Source organism: Ovis aries, chromosome 3 (genome assembly GCF_016772045.2).
Source record: "Ovis aries strain OAR_USU_Benz2616 breed Rambouillet chromosome 3, ARS-UI_Ramb_v3.0, whole genome shotgun sequence".
NCBI classification, from domain to species: domain Eukaryota; kingdom Metazoa; phylum Chordata; class Mammalia; order Artiodactyla; family Bovidae; genus Ovis; species Ovis aries.
Genome location: NC_056056.1, coordinates 8,448,648 through 8,464,291, shown reverse-complemented (window position 1 = coordinate 8,464,291; position 15,644 = coordinate 8,448,648). Strand labels below are relative to the sequence as shown.

At 54.8% G+C, this 15,644-nt stretch overlaps 1 protein-coding gene across 3 annotated transcripts in view; it reads right to left on the bottom strand.

Annotated features, from left to right (window-relative positions):
* The window catches only part of SH2D3C (SH2 domain containing 3C), a 32,631-nt gene that overhangs the window by 9,097 nt on the left and 7,890 nt on the right, over nucleotides 1–15,644 (bottom strand). For 2 of the 3 annotated variants that reach the window (XM_004005619.6, XM_004005620.6), the window contains 3 exons: nucleotides 9,340–9,379; nucleotides 2,424–2,552; nucleotides 538–992 (listed from right to left, as the gene is read on the bottom strand). In XM_004005619.6, coding sequence (XP_004005668.2) covers nucleotides 538–992; nucleotides 2,424–2,552; nucleotides 9,340–9,379 — 624 coding nt within the window. Of the gene's footprint in view, nucleotides 1–537; nucleotides 993–2,423; nucleotides 2,553–6,295; nucleotides 6,496–9,339; nucleotides 9,380–15,644 lie in introns of those variants that run through there. The other variant, XM_027966417.3, reaches the window with a different exon arrangement.

Sequence of the window (15,644 nt, the reverse complement as noted above, 5' to 3'; positions counted from 1 at the left end):
AATGATTTGCAGCTGTGGCTTGTCCTCGGATCAGGGCCCAGTGTCACCAAGCCCCAGACATCTGGGTGTCATCAAAAATGTCGCTGAAAACATTCCACTTCCTGTGCGGTGGTTTGCAAAGTGCTCTGTTCTGATGCCCACCTGGGCCAAGTTAGGCGGGGTGAGGTGGCGTAGCATTAGCAATAGGGATCAGGCCCTTGCCTGGGACAGGACAGCACCCAGGGCTCCTTCAGACCCAAGGGAGCTTTCTGAGTTAGGGCTCTTTATAGGTCAGCACGTGGAAGCAAGAGAGGAGGAAGGTCAGGGCCAAGGGCACACAGCTAGTTGTAGCAGAGCTGAGACAGCGACTGGGCTCCACACCCCACTCAGCACGGCGGGAGCTTCCTCTTCTTGTTCTGCACACACTGAGGCTCCAGGGCAGTCATTTTACCCCAGACCAGTGTGACTGGGCCTCTCCTTTTCCCACCAGCACTCACATTACTGACACCCCCACTTGACAGATGGGAAGACTGAGGCTGAATGCGGGTTCTCACTCACCTGGTGGGGCAGCCATCACTGCGGGTGACCTTGTCGGCAGTGAGCCCATCGGTCATAGTGACGCTGCGCCGCTTCATGTGGCTGCCCTTGGGGCCTGAGGGGCTGGCAGGGCTGGCGGCCTTGCCCCCGCCCTGGCCCAGGCCATAGCAGGCCTCCAGGTAGCGCAGCGGGAAGGTGCGGTTGACCGGGCAGTAGATGATGGCACCGCTCTGCTCCGACACAGCCTTGCGGCTGCCCACGTGGTACCGCACCAGGGCCGGCACATGGTCGAAGCTCTCCTGCTCGAACAGGTACTGGATGTGGGTATAGCTCTCACCCGCCTTCACCACCACCTTGTTGATCTTGAAGTGCAAGGCCTGGTTGCGCCAGCGGCACGTGAGCACATAGTCACCCAGGCTGGTGAGTGAGTCCCGGATGAGGAAGTCACCATTGCGCTGCACCAGGGTCTCCGAGACCTGCAAGAGGCAAGGGTCAGGCTGGAGCAGGGTAGAAGAGGGCCAGACCTGGGGTCTGGGGCACGCAGTCAACAGAGACAGCTGAAGCTTTGGAGAGGGACCCAACGACTCAGATCCAGAGGGTGCATCTCAGCCAGAAGCCATGGGTCAGGGCACAGAGGCTCGGACATGGAGCAACAGAGCACTCTGGAAAGGGAGTCCCCAAGATCTGAAACTCAGGTCTCAGACCTACTCCTTCTCAGGGATCTCACTGGGCAGAGTGAATTCCCCATCCTTCTTCCTCCAAACAGCCAGGGCTCTGGCATGTCTCTGGGCTGAATATCCTCCCATTCCTGCTCACCTGGTGAACTCCTATCCATTCCACAATGGCCTGTCTCCTCAGCACTCCTTCGTTGGGGCAGCCCACACCCCCTGCCGGGCAATCCATTCTTGAGCTTCTCCCACTGGGTTCTGACTGCCTGCCTGTCGACCCCCACCCTGGACTACCAGCTGTCGAGGGAAGTCACCGCCTATTTTATCTCTGCATCCTTGGTGCCCAGCACAGGAGCTGGCAGAGCTTTTACTTGACAAAGATTTATAGCAAGCACGAAAAATGGAAGAACAGGTGACTGTTAGCCCAAGCCTATGCCTTAGCCCAGAAAGTCGACCTTATCAAAACTGAATCATTGAAGTGCTGATATTTACTAACCAAACAAATAAGAGGCTGATGTATAGACCTATAACAGCACCTAAAAATGATAGTGTTAATAATAATAACAACCACCACCACCATAAAGGACAATGTTCACTGAGCTCACTGCATACCAGACATCATGTTAAGCACCTCACATGCATTAACTCATTTAATTCTCACGTGCTAAGTTACTTTAGTTGTGTCTGCCTCTTTGCGACCCTATGGACCATAGCCCACTAGGCTCCTCTGTGTTTGGGATTCTCCAGGCAAGAAAACTAGAGTGGGTTACCATGCCCTCCTCCAGGGGATCTTCCTGACTCGGGAATCAAACCTGCATCTCTTATGCCTCCTGCACTGGCAGGAGAGTTCTTTACCAACAGAGCCACCTGGGAATCCTCACAACCAACCTTTACAGTAGGTACTATTACTAGCCTCCATTTAATTAATTAATTTATTTAGCCACACCTTGCAGCACCAGGGATCAAACCTGTGGCCCCTGCAGTGGAAACAGAGTCTAAACCACTGGATCACCAGGGAAACCCCATACCCTCCATGTTATAGGTGAGGAAACTGGGGCTCAGAGAGGTGAAGTGACTTGTTCAAGGTCACACAGTCAGTTAAATGGCAGAGCTAGACCTCATCCCAGTCTACTCTGATTGAACCCACCGAACAATAGTCAGAGCTTTTCTGGTCTGGGATTGGCCAAGGCAGTGGGGGGAAGGGTCTAGGGCCGGGGTCCCAGCTCAGGGCCCACTCACCTCACGTGGGATGCGGCCGTGATACCAGGCATGGCTGCGGAGATCTGTGCTGCTGAGTTTGAGTTCTTCCTCCAACTCCTTGTGCAGTTTCTCAGGCGATGAGTCCAAGATGTACTTCTCCTTGGAGAACTAGGCGGGAGACAGCAAAAGTTGGCATCCAGTCTGAAGCCCCTTCCTCCTTCCTTCCCAACCTCCCCCACTCCAGGTGAACTCACTCCATCCTGGGACCCTGGGAACACTTAGGCACAGATGCCAGAAAGGTTCTCACCCATGAGTCCCTATCCCAGTAGGTGTAGAGGAATCAATTAAATCCACCAAAAAGTGCCTACTGTGTGCTGGGCACTGCATTATTGCCAGGGTAGACAGGGAAATAAACAAGCCTGTCCTCAAAGAAGCTCCTTGTCTAAGACAGGAGGCAAAAGCAACACAAGTATTACAGCAGACTGCAGTCAGCACCACAGTACTGGACAGCGGCAAAGAGCTGGGTAGCTTTCAAAAGGGAGATGCAGTCTAGGCCAGGTAGAGTGGTCTAGGAAGGCTTCTTGGAGGAGATGGCACTCACGAAATTCATTTTGTACCAAGGACACCAAACTGATCTTGAAGTAGGGGGAGGGAGGATTTCTACAAGTGGATAAGACAGCAAGTACTCAGGTAAAATCGTGGACAAAAACAGGGCTGTGTGGATGAGGATACATTCTGGGACAGTGAATTATACAGGGGTGGAGGAGGCAGCTACAAAGAGGGATGCAGAGGCCCATGCCAAAGGCATCTGTGATGATGTCCTTTACCATTCACAAAGCCCTTTCTTCCTTGCTATCCCAACCAATCCCTGCTAGATGGGGCAACCAGCCCAGCAGGGAAGCCCGAGGTCACTCATTGGGGATAATGCCCAGGATCCCCCTTTCCACCTGCCCAAGAGGGAGATTCCTGGTTTCCTGGTTGCTGTGGCCTGGGGTTGGACGACTAAGAACAGGGAGATGGGAGTCCCTGCTGCCAAGTACATTCCCACCACAGAGCCCAGCCCAATTCTCGCTATGTTGTGTGAATTCCTGGGGTCTCAGTTTCTTCCTCTATAAAATGGGTACAATTGCAGAACCTGCCTCACCAGGTTGCAAGGATGAAAGGAGACAATACAATACTCCAAAGCACTGCAACCAGCCCATAGACGTGCTTGTCACTGAGAATATGTAACATTGCTCCCTTCCCCAACTCCAGGCCCCAAAGATGGCTGGTCCAGGATGGATAGATCTGGCCCAGAACTGACCAGGCAGCAAGACAGATGAAGGGGGTCACCAAAGGGCAATCTCTCCCCAGGAGCCACTCCTCACCAGGGTCCAGCAGCCTCCAGTCCACTCCCTGCCTCCTCTGACCTTTCACAGTTCTCAGAGCCTAACCCTTCCACTTCATTTGTTACCCCTCTGCTTCTACTGCCTCAGTTTACCTTAATCTACACTGCTGCCAAGACACCCCATTTCCCAGCTTCAGAGAGATCTAGAATTTCTGACTCCATTATTTCCACACTGGTGGAACCCCAACTCTAGGACAGGTCTTATGCCAGGGGCTGAATCCAAGGTCATCAGTACAGGCAGCCTCAGCCCTGGAGGAGCTATGCAGATACTGACAAGCAATCCTAGGGTTTCTGGATGCTCAGAGACACACAGGGAGCTCCAGGAGGAGATGAGCATGTCCCTCCTCATCTGGTCAGGGAGTCCCTGAAGAGGTGATGTCTCCACCGAGGCCTGAATGAGCCAAGCAAAAGGATCACAGTGGGGACAGACAGGCAACCAGGTGGGCAAGAAAGAGCTCTGGGGAGACAGTGGCAAAGTCGGGGCCCTGTAGAAAGAGCTAAGGCCCTGGGGGTGGAGGAAGAAGCTTCAAAAGGGCTGGGGGGTGGCAGGGGCAGGCGTGGCAGGGCTGTGAATCTGTCTTGGAAAGCTGAGATTAACCCAGAGGCCACAGCAGAGCTGCAAAGGGTTTTGAAAGCATTGGGGTAGGTTCGATCAGCTGTGTGGAAAGGGCCTGGAGTGTGTTCCAGGCAACGGCAGGGCAGGGTGGGGTGTTGGGGTGGGGACTGGGGGAAGGGTGTTTAGACAACCATTGATGGGGTGCAGGGAAGAGGGTGTAGGGGGTCAGAGAGGATTCCAGGCAGATAGCTTGGGAAGACAAAGAAATACTCTCCAAGGTGGGCAAGATTGGTGGCAGGAGCAGCTTGGCCATGGGCTCATAAAATTCTGAGCTTTGAGGAGCCTGTAAGGCTCTGGGGACAGATGGTGGGAGTGGGTGACATAGATGAGTGCTCAGGGAAAGGCAGGGCCTGGAGACGGGGATTCTGAACATCCCCTGCCCAGGGTAGAAATTGATCCCCCAGAAAGGCAGGGAGTTCCAGAGTGAGCTGACATTTGGGCCTTCTCAGGTTCCTACACTTCTCCATGGCATTCCCTAGTCTTCAGGGTCCCGGCCCCTCTCCTAAACCACACCACACCCTGGGGAGGGAAAAGTGCAAGTCATGGGGGAGATTCCTCCTTGATAAAGAGCATGCAGTTGAGAAGTTGCCCCAGGACCACAGCTGCAGCAAGAGGGACGGGGGGAGGGGGAGAGGCCAGGCGGGCAAAGAAGGGGAGGGGGCTGCGTGGGAAAGAAACGGGTCCCAAGACTCTGCCTGACACTGTGTGGCCTTGAGCCAGTCAGTTTCCCTCTCTGGGCCATAAATAGGGGGTGGGAGACTGGGCTCCGCTTTTCCAACCATAGTCAACCGTTAGGGAGAATCTGGCCGACGAACTGGGTCGTCCCTCACACCTGAAGTTAGAGAACCCTAGGGTCCCTGTGCCCTCTTCCTCACCTTCGACCCGGGGGTCCCTAGCTCCCAAGAGGAGTGGGTGCTGGGGCGCAAATGCAGCATCCCCGCGCCCGGGAGCATTGCTATTGGCCAGAGATGATCTCACCGCCTCCCGGCCCGCGAGCGCCTGATTGGCGGGTGCGGGGATGCTGTGCTCAGCCGCCGGCAGGGCAGTCATTCAGGCGGGCTCGAAGTGTGCGTGCGTGTGTGCGTGTGCGTGTGTGTGTGTGTGTGTGTGTGTGTGTGTGTGTGTGAGCCTGGGGGAGCGCAGAAGTGATGCACCCAGCGTCCCCCAGGAGGCTTGGGAGGCGAAAGCGTGGAGACCCCGGGTCAAGGTCTTAACCCCTTCGCACCAGCCAGACCCCTCTAGCTCCCTTCAGTCTGGCAACCCTAAGCAAAGCCATCCCCAGATGATGCTCCGCAGAGAGGCGGGGTCCGAGTCCTCCCCTCCACCCCCTTCCGTTTAACCCTTTCACCGCCACGGCGCCGTCCCGCACTGCCCGGCCAGCTGGGCTAGGAGCCCCGCGCCCCAAGCATGCCCGAGCCCACCTAGAGGGCAGGAGAGTCGCGGGCGCTCCGGCCGCAGCCGCAGCAGCATCCCCTCAGCTTCCCGCCCCTCTCTCAGCCTTTGGAGCCCGGCCTAGCGCCCCTCGGTACAATGGGGGAGTCAGTCTGCCCGGGTCAGATGCAGGGGCCGGAGTGCTCGCGGGAGAACCGGCAGAACGCCGGAGACCCCATCTCCTGGTACCCAGTGCCCCAGCTCAGCTCCTCCCTGCGGAGGAGGCAGAAACGACCGGAACAGCAGCCTCCGCAGCCCCGAGTCTCGGGAGGGGCGGCTGGACCTTCACCCTGCGGAGCGTCTGGGCGCCCAGAGGTGAGGCTGGGGCGACCCCGCCCCCTCCCGCAGCCCGCTGCCCGCAGCCCCTGCCCCGCCGGACCCTGCACGGCGCCGTAGGCTGAGGTTCCCCCGGCTACCCCGGCGAGCGCCCGGGGTCCCAGCTCAGAGCGCCTAGCGGGGGCCGAGCCGCCCCCTCACCTGCACCTGCACGAAGGAGCCGCGGTAGAAGCAGCAGGCGGCGGCCGACAGGGCGCTCCACAGGCTGCACCGCTCGGTCATGGTGGGGCCGGGCGACCGGTGCCGGGACGGTGCAGGGGGCGGCGGCCGGCGGGGCAGGGGCGCGGGACCGACCGGGCTGGGCACCGGCTGCGCGTGCCTCTCGGCGGCGCGATTACCTCATCGCCTTGTCGGGGGAGGAGCAGGGAGGCGGGGCGGGGAGACCCCACCCTCCAGCCAGCCCCGGGAGGGGAGGGGGCCATTGTTCCTCCCTCCTCCCGCCCCCGACTCCCCGCCCCCTCGCCCCCCAGTCCCCCGCCCTCCAGCCCCACTCGCCCCGGCAGCCTGGAGTTGAGGACCTACCAAGGGGGACGTCAAGAGGGCAGCAGGATGGGGAGGGCCGGCAAAAGGCGTGGGGGAGGGGGGCGGGGGGTCCTGCCTCCCCCACTCACCTCTCCCCTTACTGACCCGGAGAGGGCAGGGATTTTGAATTAAACCATGTCTAAAGCTGGAAAAATCCCTGTAGACATTTGACCAAATCCTTTGTGGCCTAAGGAAATCTCCCAGAGTCCAGGATTTCTCATCTCTGACTTGGAATCAGACACTCTTCTGGGAAATGCGGGATGTCATTGACAGACTGGGGGTGGGGAAGAAAACTCAGTAAGGCTCTGGGGTTTGGGAATCAGCCTGGCTTCAACTAGCGGTGCCCCACCTCCACCCAACCAGTCCCTTCTCTTGCAGCCCAGACTTACTCATCTGGAAAACATACCTGTGCCGATCTCACAGAACTCTGGTAAGCACTGGCTGAGCTGATGCATATAAGCTGCCAGACATTAAGCAAGTACTCAAGAAATGCCTGCTATTGTTTTCAAGCTTAGTGTCTTAGAATCCGGACCTTTGGCCATAGGCTCTTCAGTGCAAAGAGTCATTGCTGACTGCATCAGTCAGGCCTGGAGTTCAAATCTTGTGGCAGGCTGTGTGACCTTAGGTAGATGAGTTCACCTCTCTGTTCACCTCTCAGATGTTTGATTATTTTCTGTAAATACATCTGAAGCTCTGAGCATGGACATGAAATTTTATGGTCTTGGAACTTCAGAATCCTTGCCTTAGAATCAAAGTACTTGGATTATGGTCTGAGAACCCTGGAGTTCTGGCAGCTGAGCATGTAAGATGAGGAATGGACTTTGGGTAACTGACTATTGATTCCATTCTCTTCTGAGGCTTAAAGCTAAAACTAACATTCCTTTAAGTTCATCCTTTAGGGGACTGTTCAATCAGTTCTGATGTGTGGGTATTCTTTCTTTTATAGCATTTTTAATTACATTTTTCAGCCCCATAAACTAAAGGAAAAATACAAAGCTAATAATCCTCACAGGGGTCTCACTACCATCAGTGATGGGGATCTCATTACCTTGCCACTGGGATTTGTGAGGTGCTGAAATACATGCCTCTGTGGTCTACCACTGGCTTTGGGGCTGGTTCTCCCTGAGGCCTCTGTCCCACTGTGAGCCAGAGCTCTGGATGAGAAGCCAGGGCCCAAATCCTGGCAGCAGCTCCAGCTCAACTTGCTATAGCGCTGGGCTGCATTTCCTGGGCTCACTCAGCTCATTTTCTGACCTCACCCACACTCTTACCTTTGCCTGGATCATCCCACCACCTGTCTCTGCTTATCTTTATCTCCTTCTCAGCTTTCTGTTTGGAGAGAGGCTGTTGGTGCATATTCCTGGTCAATTGCAATGGCTTGGCTTCAATGCCTCCTCCTCCAGAAAGCCTTCCTTGATCTCCTCATTCCCAGCTCCTGAGCTGAAAGTCATCTCTTACCTCCACAGCCCCAATGGCTTCTTAATCAAACCTTCTGCTGATGGTAAGGGGCAGCAATCTGAGCACTTCCCACAGTGCTCATTACTGATCACTTACACAAGGCTTTCCAGGCAGTATTGTGGGTGATGGAAAGTCCCTGGGGTCAGGAACCAGACAAGATGCCCCCCTGAATGGGCATGGATTCATTGAGCCCATAGCAACCCTGGGTTGGAGGTACCACTGTTATCCCATTTCACATAGGTGAACACTGAGGCTCAGAGAGGTGACACACACACCTAAAGTCATGTGGCAAATAAGTAGCAGGTCTGACTCTAAAATTTGGGTCCACTGGATGACAAAACACAAGCCCAAACCATTGAGTGGTTCTTTGATCCCACATGGGCCAGGTGCCCTTGAAACACAGGGTCTGGTGCTCCTTGCCCCGTGCTCCGTACTCAGAGAGAGGGCCTGGCTCAGGGTGGTGCTCCCGGATGAGGAAGGCCAAGAGCTCTGTCCATGGTCTTGGCAGCAAATAAACTTCAACAGCAATCCCAGTTCAGCCCTGCAGTAGCTGTGCAGCTGTGGGCAAGTCACTGCACTTCTCTAGGCCTCAAGTTTCCCATCCATACATGTGCACAAGAAGGCCCAGTGATGAGGGGAGAAATCAAAGACCTCATTCGTATAAACAGCTCAGAACTGACTCCCTTCCAGGGCCAACAGCCAGCACAGGACTCTGCACATAGTAGGCACTCAGAATGTTCCGTCATATTGTGGTGGTTATCATTATTATTTCAAAACTGCATTTTCAACATTTCCTGTGCTCAGGACAAGTTAAGTTTCTGATCAAGGCGACTGTGTTATCTGTGATGAAGAACTGAGTCATCCTTTCCTGCTCCCACTTCCCAGTTCCAGCTCAGAGACCAAGCAGGATTAGAGCCCGTCTTCCCCTGGGGGCACCCCTGGGGCCCTGTCCAGCTGGCAGCTGGATGGAGTCTGGTGGGAAAAAACACTGGGAAGTCCTGAGGTTGGGCCAGGAAAGAATGATGGCAGTCCTGGGAAGAAGATGCTTGGAGTGAAAGCAGACCCCTTAGGCTGCCCTGACCCCTAACCTTCTCCTTCTGAGAACACTGGGTGAGGTCTGACTTCTAATGAGGCCAGAAAAGGACTCTGCCCTTCCTGGAACTGGCTCTGGGCCCCCTCAGTGTCCCCTGCCCAGCCCCTCTTACCTTCACATAGTCCCCGCCAGCCTCCGGCTCTGCAGTGGCCCTGGAAGGAGAGAGAAAGGTGAGTGGTTCCCAGCCCTGCTGGCTCCTCAGCCGCCAGCCTCTGCCCACCTGCCTGGTGCCAGCACTGAGCACCTGCAAGACTGAGCACTGTGGATGACAGCACTTGCTGGAATTGGCAGGCTGGGTACTTCTCCACTCTCCAGCTGTGTGACCCTGGCCAGGTCCCTTCGCCTCTCTGAGCCTGTGTTTCATTGGGTTGTCTCGGGGCCTCTGGGAGCTGATGAATGTCACATGCTTAACATAGCGCCTGCTTGCTGTCTTGACTCACCTTTAGGACACTGTGCTCTCCCAGTGTTCACTCTCCACCTCTTCCCTGACTCCGCGCATTGGTGGCCCCAGGCTGAGCCTCAACCTCCTCCCCTGCAGCTCTACTACCCTCATCACCTCATCAGAGGGACCCACCCAGCGGCACATCACCATGTCATTGCTGGTGACAACTGGCTATGAACGTGATTCCCCTCCCCTCAAGGGTGGCCTGGATGGAGCCTGGAGAGGTCAGAGGCCAGGGGTGGCTGTTGTTCCCAAATAAACACATATTTATTCCTCCCAAATAAATATCATCCTTCCTGGTGAGGACCTCCATGAGCCACATCCCCAATCCTCAGCCTTAAATGCCCTCCCTTCTCTGATGCAGCCTGGACTTCCCCTTCAAAACGAGACTCAGAAACCCAACTGCTTCCTAGCATCTCTTCTCAGATGTCTGAACTTGACTTTTGCATCCAAAGCAGGACTACAGATCTCCCACCCCACCCAATCCCCCATGCCCTTGCTCTCCACATCCGCTTCCCATCTCAGGAGATGTCAGCTTCATCCTTCGTGTTGCTTTGTTTGGCCAAAAACCCTGTGGTCCTCTGTTCTTCCTCTCTCACTCATAGTCCACGCCCAATCCATCAGGAAATCCTGTGGGTCTCTTTCCAAAATAGGTCCTGACCACTTCTCTCTGTGTGTCAACCTGCCCCATCTGGGGCACCTTCTCTATCCTCCTGAAGCACATAGCAGACCTTGTGCCACCCGCCGTGTCTGCCCTCACAGCCCTCGGTCAGCCTCCCCTCCGCTGCCCTGGTGGTGCTCATGTGAAAAGCTAGGCAGGCCACTGTGCACAAACACCTCCCACCCTGGGACTTCCCTCATGATCCAGTGGGTAAGACTCCAGACTCCATTCGATTCCTGGCCAGGGAACTAGATCTCACATGCCATAACTAAAGATCCCACATGATCCTGCATGCTGCAATGAAAAAAGACCTACCAAGATGGTGCTGCAACCAGCAACTAAGACCTGGTACAGCCAATTAAATAAGCATAAATTTATTTTTTTAATCCAATCTCATCTAATTTAAAATGAAGCAAAACAAAAACAACCCCCCAACCCTTCCATCTCTCAAGAACAAAATCTAAACCCTACTCCATGGCTTGCAAACAGCCAGCCACGTAACTTATCATCTAAACAAAGACTTCCCTTGTGAGAGTAAAGAGGAGCCATTTTTATGCCAGAAAAAAAAGCATAAACAGGCTTATATTTGCCCCAGCCTACAAGGCCCCATGGTGACCCAACTGCCCACCTCATGAATTCCCACCCCCAAAATATGCCTGCTTCCCTCATTCTGCTCCAGGCCACTGGGCCTTTGCACTTGCTGTTTTTTTGCCTGGAAAGCTCTTCTTCCAGATTATCACATAATCTTGCTCCTCCCCCTACTTTATTTAGGGCTTTGCTTAATGTCCCCAAGCCTTCCCTGACCACAGTGCCTAGAACTGTCCCTTGTCCTTCGCTCTCTGTCCTCAACCCCGTTTTATTTTCCTCAGTCTCTGCCTGAAACAATCACTTTCCATTTATTTGTTGAGTCCAGGTACCTGCCATCTCCACCAGGGCACTGACTTTGTCTCATTCACTGCTGAGCCGCCAACACACAGCAGGAGCTTGAGAGCTGTTTACTGCTGCTAATGAGGACCCACAGTGGCTCAGTGGGTAAAAAATCTGCCTACAATGCAGAAGACCTGGGTTCAATTCCTGGGTCGGGAAGATCTCCTGAAGGAGGGTGCAGCAACCCACTCCAGTATTCTTGCTTCGAGAATCCCAAGGACAGAAGAGCCTGGTGGGTTACAGTCCATATGGCGGCAAAGAGTTGCATACGACTGAGCTCGCATGCACTAGTGAGGACCTGCTGCATAACACGGGGAGCTCAGCTCAGTGCTCTGTGATGATCTAGATGGGATGGGGGGGATGGAGGTGAGGGTGAGGGTGGGGGTGGGAGGGAGGGGATATATATACACACATAGCTGACTGACTTCATCACAGCAGAAATTAATACAAAAACCGTGTAAAGCAACTATGCGTGCACGTGCGCCCAGTCGCTTCAGTCGTGACCCCATGACCCATAGCCCACTAGGCTCCTTCTGCCCATGGGATTTTCCAAACAAGAATACTGCAGTGTGTTGCCATGCCCTCCTCCAGAGGATCTTCCCAACCCTGGAACTGAACCTGTATCTCCGGTGTCTCTTGCATTGCAGCCAGATTCTTTACTGCTGAGCCATCGGAGAAGCTCACATTTATTGCCTAAGAGATGTATGAAGAGTGTACCCTCAACCAGTATTCATCACTATTATTATTATTAATTCCGTCAGGCTGGACCCTGGTTCTCTGGTTGACACAAGCCTCAGTATTCCCATCTGCAAACTAGGGAGGGAGGTCAAACTTCCCCAAATAGAGAAGCCCCAAATTTAAACTGAAATGTGATAAATCTAACAAAATAAGTTGCAAACCAAAAAAGGCTGAGCTACAAACAAGACAAAATAAAAACTGTGGGTGAGGTGTGTTTCTAGGGTGCGATTTCACATAGGGTTCCCCCTAGCTCCTGAGGCCAGGGGCTCCTCTTTGGGATGCTGGCTAACAGTCCCCCCTGTTTTGACATTCTGGAGTCCCTGGGGCTGTTCCTCCCTCCTGCAAAGTCCTTCTTGATCTCTAACCACCATCCCTCAAACTGCAACCCGGCCCCTGCAGGCTCCGAAAGCCAAGTGAGTTCTCTCTGTCCAGCCAAGGTGGGGTGGGGTAAAGTAGGGACCCCTCCCCTTGCTCACCTCCCTGCTCTTCCTGGGTGAGGTGTCCTGTCCAAGCATTTCCGGCCATTCAGGCCCGGAAATCCTCCCACTGTTGGGAACAGACTGGCCAGGACACTGGGATTGCCCCAGCATTTCTTCCTGCTTCCTGTCCACTTCCCCTCAGGCACTGGGCAGGAGGAGAGTCTTGGGGAGGGGGTGCCCGCTCCAGGGATATCAGGTGGCCAGAACCAGTGGGGTGCTCAGGTCGAGGCCCAGGCCCGGGAACTCACCATGGCCCCTTCCTGCCCCTCTGCAACATTCCAGGATTTCTAAGACCTAAGGTGGCCATATCTGCTTACCACCGTGGCCATCACCTGCCCAGACTACAGCCACCACCTCGCCACTGCCTCCCTACCTGCATCTGTGCGCCTGTGACTTGTTCTCACCCCAGCAGCCAGAGTAGTCCTGTTAAAATGAATCAGATCACACCTTTCCTCAGCTCCAACCCACTGGAGTGGCCCCTAGTTTCACTCAGAGTAAGAGCTGAAGTCCTCATAATAGCCTCTGCACACTGGCTCCTCACCACCTCTCCCGCCACTCTCCAACAACACTCCCCTCATTCATGCTACCCCAGCCAAGCTGAGCTTCTCACTGCCTTTTGTCCCGACCTCAGGGCCTTTGCACTTCCTGTTCCCTCTGCTAGAATACTTTCCCTCCAGATATCCACTGAGCTCCTGCCCTTCCCTCCTTCAGGTCTTTACTAAAGCGTCCCCTTCTCAGTGAGGACTTCCCTGGCCGCCCACCTGGAAGTGAAGGGAGCCCACTCAAGGCTCCCCACCTCCCCGCCCTGCTTCATTGTTCTCTGTAAGGGTTCATCTGACTTGCCCTGTGCTGTCTCCTCTCATCAGAACATCAGCTCCACAGGGTAGGGGTTGGGTTCTGCCTGGAATGGTGCCAGGCACCCCATGAAGATGTTTTTTAATGAATGAATGTCATAGCAGTCCCTGCAATCCTGAGGACAAGCTCTAGTTCTGGTTGGTGGGCCCTCTGTGACCAGGCCCCTGTCAGCCACCCCTCCACTCTTCCTCAGGGTCCTCCAGGCACTCCGGCCTCAGCCTTCCTCCAAAGAGCACTACTGCCTCCAGCCTCAGGACCTTTGCACATGATATACTTTCTGCCCAGAGGAATTCTCTCCCTTAGAGTCAGAGGAATTTCTACTCAGGCTGCAGATCTCAGTTTGCTTGGAGATTTCTAGAATTTTCTCCCTCCTTTTGTAATGACTAAATCCAGGAATCGAAGCTTCCATGTTTAAAAAGTCAGCTCTGTTAATTAATTCATTTATTAATCCCTTATTTTATGGATTTCAAAGGCATTTCCCCTCTAATATTAGTGGTAAAATCAATTAATAAATAATAGCGACAATTGAGCTAAATCAGTTCCATTAATCAGCTGCATCAATTATTTAAATAACCAACCTCTTTAATTGCCTGTATTAGCTGATTTGTTCTAATAACTGATACCACTTATTGCATACATTAGCTTAATTAATTGAATTAATGACCAGCGATTACAGTCCATTACCCTTTATTTCCTCAACGCAGGTTTCAGTCCGAGCTTTACCTTTAGGGTCTCCATCCTGGCCTGAGAGAAAGGGTGAGGCTCCCGCAGGGACCCTGGAGAAGAGGCTGCTGTCCTCTTCCACTTTGGCCCTTCCTCGCCATGGGCAGCCTTGCCCTGCAGAGCTGTGGGGTCTTCCTGCCCTCTATCTGTCCCCCAGTTTGCTCCTGAGGCGTGGTCATATGGCCTTAAGGTGGACACTTCCCAGCCTCTGCCTCCTGCTTCTCAACTTGCCCCCGCCCTTCCCTCTGTGAGCTTCAACTTCCCCATCTGTGAAATGGGGATATTTTAACTGTCTTCATAGAAGGGCTGTAAGGATCCTATGAGAAGAAAAGGTACAAGGTTCCTTAACCCCTGGGGCTCCTCCCTCTGCCACCCCACACTGACCCCAGAGAGCTCCCATCCTGCCCTTCCTCGGGGCTGGAGAGATTCTCTCCCTTCTTCACTCACCCGAGCAGAGCAACAGCCCTGCTCTGTGCTCCTTAGTCTTTCAAGGCTCTAAGCAGACAGAGCCAGGGGTGGAAAGCCCTATCTCTGTGGGGACACCCAGCCGTGGGCCTTTGGGATTCCCTGCCAGGAAGGCCCTTGACGTTAGCCCCTGCCCCACCCCCTCTCCCGAACCAGGAGCCACCACTGTCCTGGAGACAGCCTTGCTCCCCTCCCCCATCCTATGCCCTCTGTCTTCTGGACAGGGGTGAGCTCCCCAGCAGAGCTCAGGGAGGGCGCCAGACCTGTGGGGAGAGGCCAGAGCAGCAGCCACTCTTCCCAGGGCAGAGCTGAGGGGTCTGGGTCCCGGAAGTTGCTGAGACTCAACAGCTGCTGGCCAAGGGCAAAGGGGGAAAGCAAGTGCTGAGCACTGACTGAGGGCCTGTGTGGAAGCCCAGCTTCACAGAAGGGCACGCGGCTACTCAGAGGAGACTCACGTTGGTTCTGCTTTTCTCCTTGCGCTAGGCAGGCTCTCCCAGAGATGGGGATGCCCCCAGATAGAGACAGGGAGACACTAGGGAGGGGACAGCGACGAAAACCAATATTTCAACCAGACCAGGAGCCCCGAATTGACATCAGGAAGAGGACATGGAGTGGGCATGAACAGAAAGAGGACACGGGGGGCCCTGGAGAGGGCTCCGAGCTGGGGTGGAAGAGGCTGCGTGGCGCTGGGTGAGTCGCCCTCGCTGGGCCCCAGGCTCCTCTCCTCTACACGGCTGTGCTGCGAGCCCGTGCATCCTGTGTGCTGGCACTTCTCGGGCATGTCTAGGAAAAATGCTCTATTCTGTCTACTCTTCACAATGACCCTGTGAAACAGGTGCTGTTTTTGGAGAAGCAGATGGGGAAACTGAGGGTCAGAGAGGGGAGGGGGTCTCTCAACGTTATAAAGACAGTCAGCAGGCCTCTGAGCAGCTGGTGTATCCCACCCCCCCACCGCTCCCCGTCATCCCCAGCTCTCACGCCCTGAGCGTCCAGCATTCTGTAAACAGGGTCCCCTGAGGGTTTGAGGGGATGTGGCTCCAGCTGGGTATGGGGGAACCTTCCTCTATCCCGAGCCAGCGCAATTCCCACAGCCTGAGGCGTCTGGGGGTCTCGAGGGCTGTGAGAAA